Below are 7,621 nucleotides of genomic sequence, written 5' to 3' on the forward strand. Positions count from 1 at the left end.
AAACGGAAAAAAATCATCACTATCAGAAAATGAAATAAATTTCGCCAGAAAACTTTACGAAAGTGCATTTCACCCCGATACCGGTGACCTGCAAAATATTTTTGGACGTATGAGTTTTCAAATGCCCGGAGGTATGGCAATAACTGGTGCTATGTTACAGTGGTACAGGTAAGATCCAGTCAAAATGCTACGTAGCTAAATGATTCAATGAAGAGATGTATCTCTGGAAGAGTTTGCATATTTGCTGTTGTTGTTTTTCAACATTCAGTTTTTCGGAAAGAAAGTTTTCCAAAAGTAATTGGCCAGGTGTTGTAGCCGCGAGGTTGTGGCCAATAAAGAAAGCACGTTGTTGGAGAGAGCGCGATGCGACGCGTGTTTATTCTAGCGAGGTTCTTACACAACTAAATGGTATTACCCAAAGTAGAGGGAAAGGGAGCTTGGCAAGGTACACTCTAAAGCGGAACTATAACAACTCTTCCCCCCTTGGGTTTGTACTTCTCTCTACAGGTCCAGTCTCCGAGGCGGCTTGATGACTCATGTCGATCGTCGCGGTGATTGCTGGTTGTTTGCCTCGGATCTACCAGCAGCGTTCGTCGGTTTCAGCTTCGGCACCGCAAGTGGTCCTTGCGATTTCGGCTTCGGTACCGCAGGTGGTTCCGGCGGTTTGGGAGTAGCCGCAGCACTCCGCGATGATTGCGGTTCAGCAATCGGTGTAGGTACAGCGGCAGCAGCTTGTGGCGTGTGTTGTACTGGATTGGTTCGTGGAGCAACTGGCACGATGTCTGGCTCGAAACACTCAGCTGGTATCTCAGGACGTCCAGACGGCAGGTTCGCTCCGACTTCTCGTAGCTGGTCGATGTGGCGCTTCCAGAGTCGACCGTCGTCCAGCTTGATGTTGTAGTGAAGTTTGCCCAGCTTTTCAGCAACGTGACCGTACTTCCACTTGTCCTTGCTCAGGAAGTCACGAGCAGCAACTCTCGCCCCCTCGGGAAGCGATCGAACGGCTACTTCGGGCTTTTCTTCCACCACTGCAGCGTTCGGGACCATCAGGTCCAGTCGAGACCGGATCTGCCTGTTGAACAGCATCATCGAAGGCGATTTTCCGGTGGCAGGATGTATGGTCTTGCGGTAACTGAGTAGGATGTTGCACAGTTCCGCGTGCATTCTCGACTTGTCGCAGTTGAGAGCCTTCATCTTGCCCTTGAACGTTTGGATGAATCTCTCTGCCTCACCGTTGGTTGCCGGATGGTACGGTGCGCCCATCTTGTGGAAGATTCCATTTTGTTTCAGGAAGTGCTGAAACTCGGCCGACGTGAATTGCACTCCATGGTCGCTCACGAGCACGGCAGGTATCCCGTAGGCAGCAAAGAATTCACGACAGGCGTGGATGGTCGTACTCGTAGAGATGTCTCGCAAGATCTTCACTTCTGGCCACTTGGAGTACGCGTCAACAAATACGATGAAGTACGTACCCATAAATGGTCCAGCGAAATCCACGTGCACTCTGTCGAATGGTCCCTTCGGCGTTTCCCAGCAGTGTAGAGGCACTTTCGCAGGATCGGCCCGTGTCACCTGACAGGCCGCGCAGTTCCGGATCAGCTCCTCGATGTCCTTGTCGATCCGCTCCCACCACACGTATCCTCTGGCGAGCGACTTCAAGCGTGTGCTCCCAAAGTGTGTAGAGTGCAGCTCCGCGAGCACGTTCTGCCGCAGCTCTGGTGGGACGTACACCCGGATTCCGCGCATGATGCACCCTTGTTGTAGCGCAAACTCGTTCTGGTCGATACCAAAACGATCACGTGCTTCGACTGTTTTCCCGTTCTTGAGACCTTGCAGCAGCACCTTCACTGTCGGATCTGCAGCAGTCGACTTCGCCAAATCTCCGACCGTCAGCGGCAGCGTCTCGATCATGTTGACCTCCAGCAAGTCAACTTCCTCGACGACGTACTCGGGTGTTTGTGCGCTGATCGGCAATCGAGAAAAGGCGTCAGCGTTGTAGTGCTCCCTCGTCGGACGAAACTTGATCTCGTACCGGAACGAAGCAAGGTACGCAGCGTAGTGCTGCATCCGTAACGCTGACATCGCCGGCAGACCCTTGGTCTCCGAGAAAATCTGCTTCACTGGCTCGTTGTCCGTGACAAGCCAGAACTTTCGTCCGTACAGGTACTGGTAGAACTTTTGTGTTCCGAAGATGATCGCGTACGCCTCACGATCGATCTGCTTGTACCTGCGCTGCGTCTCGTTCAGCGTCTTCGACGCGTACATGATTGGGCGTTCTGTACCGTCTGGCATGATGTGGCTTAGTACTGCACCGACCCCGTACGGCGAAGCGTCTGTTGCCAGGACCAGTGGCAACTCCGTATTGTAGTGCACCAAGAAGCGGTCTGACTGCATCTCGTCCTTCACTTTCTTGAACGCTTCGTCGCACTCCTTCGTCCAGCGGAACGGCACGTCGTTCCGCAGCAGACAGTTCAACGGGTAGATGGTCGTGCTCAGGTGTGGGAAAAACCGACCGTAATAATTGACCAATCCAACGAACGAACGGACTTGATCCTTGTTCTCCGGCACGGGCATGTCTTGCACTGCATCGATCTTCTTCCGCACCTTGTGGATTCCGTCGCGGTCAATCAAGTAGCCACAGTACTCGATTCGGTCGGCGAAGAACTGGCACTTCTCCAGGTTGATCCGCATGTTGTACTGGCTCAGTCGTTTCAGCACCTCTTCGAGGCGCTCAAGGTGGACCCGATCGTTCGGTCCCGTAATGCGGATGTCGTCTAGGAAAACGGTCACACCTGGAATCCCGTTCACCACCTCCTCCATCAAGCGTTGCCAGATCGCCGGCGCCGGGCTGACGCCGTACATCAGCCTTGTCGGCCTAAACAGCCCCAGATGCGTGCTCAGCGTGAGAATCTCCTGATCCTCCGGGTCGACCTCCAGCTGCAGGTAGGCTTGCGAGAGATCAATTTTCGTGAACATGTCCCCGCCGGCCACGTTTGCGAACAGCTCTTCCACTGTTGGCAGGGGATGGTCATCGACCACCACGTTCGGGTTGACAGTGATCTTGTAGTCCCCGCAAAGTCGCACTCGGTTGTTCAACTTCAGCACTGGGAAAACCGGCGTGGCCCACGCACTGTGGTTCACCTTCACCAGCACACCGCTTTCCACCAGGCCCTTGATCTCCTTTTCGACCGCCTCCTTGATCGAGAAAGGGACCGGCCGCGCACGCAGGTACACCGGACGCGCATCCGGTTTCAGCTGCAACTTCGCTGTGAGGCCTTCGATCTTCCCCATCGACTTCTCACAGACACTTCCGTAGCGCTCAATGAGCGTCTGCACCGCGGCGGCGCTGTTTTCAACCACTGTGTGGACGTTCTCGTAGAACTCGACCACGTCGATTTTTAGCACTTTCATCCAACTTCGACCCAACATACAGCAGCAGTTCGTGGCTTTCACCACCGTAGTCCACCCGGACGGCACACATCCCGCACAATTCGATTGCGTTTCCACTGTAGCTCACGAAGCCCGTGTCCGGGGAACTCAATTCCACCGTGGGAAAGTACTTTTCTTGGTCCCACACACTCATAACCGTAACCGGAGAGCCGCTGTCGATTTCAAACTTCACTTTCGCACTGTTCACGGACAGTTCCAGCCAGAATTTGTCCACTTTGTTGTTGAAATCGGCAGCGTCGGAAACTCCACAGATCTCCTCCACTAGTACTTTTTCTCTGCACTTTCTATCTGCGCCCGCACTTTCCTCCACCTGGTGAGCATCACTTCTTCGGCCCTTCTGGCCAGCACTTTTCTTCTGGCACACACTCTGCAGGTGACCCTTGACCTTGCAGAAGTTGCAGACGGTGTGGGCGTGCTTGCACTCGTTTGCGAAATGCTCCGCACTTCCGCAGCGGTAGCAGGTTTTCTTCTCCTCGCTCTTCTTGCCCGCACTCTTTTTGTACGCCTTTCCCTTCGCCGGTTTTGTCGGTGGATGCTCCACCAGATTCATCTCCGGCCGACTCTGACGCGCGTGGATCTCCTGTCCACCCTTTGCCGACGCCTCCATTGACACGGCAATATCACGAGCTCGGGCCAGAGTCAGGCCGCGCACTTCCAGCAGCCGCGACTGGATTCCCCGGTCCTTGATCCCAAAGACGAACTGGTTCCGTAGCGCTGTGTCCAGGTAGTTGCCAAAATTGCAGGTTATGGCCAACTTCCTCAACGCCGTGAGGTAATCAGAAACTGATTCCTCCGCACGTTCGTCGCACTGCTTCCGAGACTTGAAGCGAAAATTCTCGAGGATTTCAAGGGGCTCCGGGTTGAAGTGTTCCTCCAGCAGTTCCACGATCTCCTGGTAGGTCTTCGTCTGCGGCTTCACCGGCGCAAGTTTATCCGAAATGGCGTCGTACGTTTCCGCACCCATGTAGTGCAGCAGCATCGGCCGCTTCGCGCCATCTTGGATGCCGAACAAAAGAAATACTCCCTCCAAGCGTTCCACCCAGCGAGACCATTTCATTTTGTGACGGTCGAAAGGCTCGACTGTGAACGCCGAATGCATCGCAATTGGCACCGGAGCTTGGCCCCGGCCTGGCCATCACCTTGATCGTTACCCGGAGGTGGGTTTTCGTCCGCCATCGTCGCCAAAACTGTTGTAGCCGCGAGGTTGTGGCCAATAAAGAAAGCACGTTGTTGGAGAGAGCGCGATGCGACGCGTGTTTATTCTAGCGAGGTTCTTACACAACTAAATGGTATTACCCAAAGTAGAGGGAAAGGGAGCTTGGCAAGGTACACTCTAAAGCGGAACTATAACACCAGGACACACAAAAAAATATTACTGTAATGACAAAAGTAACTTACTCTCGAAATAAAAGGTGCTCAAAATTTGCTACATTAAAAGTATTCTTCTTGTTTTGAAAATGAAAACCTTTACTGCTACAGTTTTCGAAAATCTCATTGCTAACTGATTTGAAAGTTTTAACATTCGACTGTATAATTTCTTTCATTTTGTCGTTCTCGTGTAACCGTTTACGCCTAATCTAATCTAATCTAATCTAATCAGACCCTAGCGCAGCCAATCTTTCGAAGGGATCCTGGAGAGTGCCTTAGGTTAGATGACGCCTAGCATTCTTCTTGTCATTTATTAACATTTGTAGTGCGCCATTGCATCGAAAATGCATTGAAACATCACAAGCGTTAAAGCGGCCAGGCCTACTGCGTAAAGCCGTATCGCAGAGATGACTCGTAATTGGGTTGAGTTTGAGCACTGAGTGTTCGAACAACAACACAATTCTGAATCGACAGGGGAGGAAGAAGCGTGGGGACACACCACCTTACGCTCCGTGATTTGGTTGTATTCGTTGGGAGCACCATGCTAAGAAGGTTTGGTACTCCGGGACCCTCTGGGATGGGACATTGTATTTCCACGAATGCCCTGGACACTATTTGCCGTGGTTATAGCGCCACAACTCGCTCTCTGTAACAGTATTCCTAATTCCAGTCCACGCTCACCAAGTCGTCATGGCCTAGTGGTTAGCATTTTTGCTTACCAATCCAAAGGACCCCGAACCCCGCCTCGAGCGACTTTGATTTTTCGTTCATATTCATCATTTCAAATGTATGTGTTCTTAACTTTCTCGTTGGGAGCAGATGGGAATCGAACCCAGAACCATTCGCTTACAAAGCGAACACCGTAACCAGTCAGCCACGGCCGCTCCCCCTCTCGTGTAACCGTTTACGCCTAAGTCCAAAATCTAAACAAACGTTTAGGTTCCGGTGATTTCAGTGGTTAGTGAGTTATGGTTAGGACGCGGAACAAGGTTGGGGGATTAGGGGAAAGTTTGTTTTCCAAAGGATAAGGCAATGGCTGCAGTTGTTTAGCGACCGAAATGGGTAAGAAGGAAGCTTGGATGTTTGGTGGCGTATGTGATTGATTTTGTTTGTTTTTGTAGGACGCTGTTTATGCGGTAGCCGAAGATCGGAGGTCGGGATGTGGATTTGCACAGGTTGTATTCGGTGGTGGTGGCCCGGTGGACTAGATTGAAGTTGAAGCAGATATACATCCGCTTTTTGAACAACTGCCATGTCCTTCGATGAACGCGATCTGCCACGATTGCCAAGAATGAGCGCGATCTGGCACGATTTCATCGCGATGTGAGCGCGATGTAAGATGTACACTGCTCAAATGAGTTTAACAGCAACAAAATGACAGGTCTTGCTGAGATTCGATTCGAGCAGTGGAAGAGCAAAACAAAACAAAATAAACACGTGGGAAAAGTGTCTGTTGGAGGACTAATTTTCGGATCTCAGGTAATCCCGCCGGCTGTGTAGGCCAAGTTCTCTGCATTAACTGTCTGTCGAGCGCGATCAATGTCTCAAAAGAATGGTCCTTCCGAAATTTCGCGTTCAGGAAGAAGGACAACCAAAAGCTCGCCATAAAGGAGAAGGACGGCGGCTGCGAGAATTTTCGCAGAAGAAGACCAAGCCGGAATGACTCCTTTAAAGGCAAGGAAGTCGCCGCTGTCGATTCGCCAGCCCAAGCGACATCCCATGTTCCTATGTCTTCCTCGTCCAACCCGCCGAAGGGCATCGCGTCGGCACGGTGCTCAAAATACCGTTATTATGAAAATATGCCATCCGAGATTTTGGTGTCTATTGATTCCTTACACCATAACGCACCTCTGGGCAAAACATAAAAACATTCGCTGATGTAGTTTTCGAGATACAGCCACAGACAAACAGACGTGAATCATCATTGATTTTATCAAAAAATCCATCGTTTACCAAAGAAAGTTCGAAATTGGGCTGCACACTAGCGCTATCTGCAGTCCTGTTGCGAAAACATCATCATTTCGATAAACCAAATTAAGCGTGTACCCATTTTTCCCTCTAAGCGTGTACGAATGAAAACTGACAGGTGTTTGTTTATGTTTGCTGTCGATTTTGTTTTCTCATTCTATGCCCAGAAAATTCGCAAAAGATGGGCTGGAAAGTTGAATAATCCTGCTAAACTCCCATCATAATAACATTCCACCTTGTATTCCGCAGCATGTTCTGTCCCGTGACCTGCAGTTTTGTTTAGGAAATAAGATGAGAACCGGTGTGATGGGCAAGTCGCGTAAGATTGAATAAAACTGATCGCAGGTTGCGTGATTGTTATCTTCCAAGCTAATCCAACTGGCTGTGCCGGGTGTGGGCATGTAAAAGGGTTGGAGGTTCCGATTTAGTTTTAGCGGAGTGGCAATATCATTAGTTCATGTTACAGTGAAAAAAAATAGCCACGGTGCCAAGGCGAATGGGTTGCTTCAGATTCAAGGTCTTCAAGGGGAACAACCTAGGAAATAGCATTTATACTGGCGGATTTCACCAAATTATGAGCATGTTTAACTGATGTCGGTCGGACGAAAAAACCAATGCAGCTGCTAGAGGTGAAGGGGAGTGGAAGTCCATCAATTAAATTGTGTTAAACTGATTTATTCTTTTACATATCCTGTTTTCAAAATGTTCAGTTAATCTACTCTGGACTGGCTTGAACTCCAGTGTCGTGTCTTTGTCTCCTCCTCCAAGTCTCTTTACCATACAACAGATCGTTGGTCACGATGTCATCGACCGAAAGTCACACTTTTACCATATC

General features: G+C 50.5%; 1 protein-coding gene across 6 annotated transcripts in view; it reads left to right on the top strand.

Annotated features, from left to right (window-relative positions):
* LOC128092492 (sideroflexin-2) overlaps positions 1–7,621 on the top strand; it is a 154,370-nt gene that overhangs the window by 69,968 nt on the left and 76,781 nt on the right. For 4 of the 6 annotated variants that reach the window (XM_052706389.1, XM_052706390.1, XM_052706392.1 and 1 more), the window contains exon 3: positions 1–168. The exons of the other annotated variants lie outside the window; for them this stretch is intronic. In XM_052706389.1, the coding sequence (XP_052562349.1) occupies positions 1–168 (168 nt within the window). The remainder of the gene's footprint in view (positions 169–7,621) is intronic. 6 annotated transcript variants of the gene reach the window in all.

Source organism: Culex pipiens, chromosome 1 (assembly GCF_016801865.2).
Source record: "Culex pipiens pallens isolate TS chromosome 1, TS_CPP_V2, whole genome shotgun sequence".
Taxonomy (NCBI): Eukaryota; Metazoa; Arthropoda; class Insecta; order Diptera; family Culicidae; genus Culex; species Culex pipiens.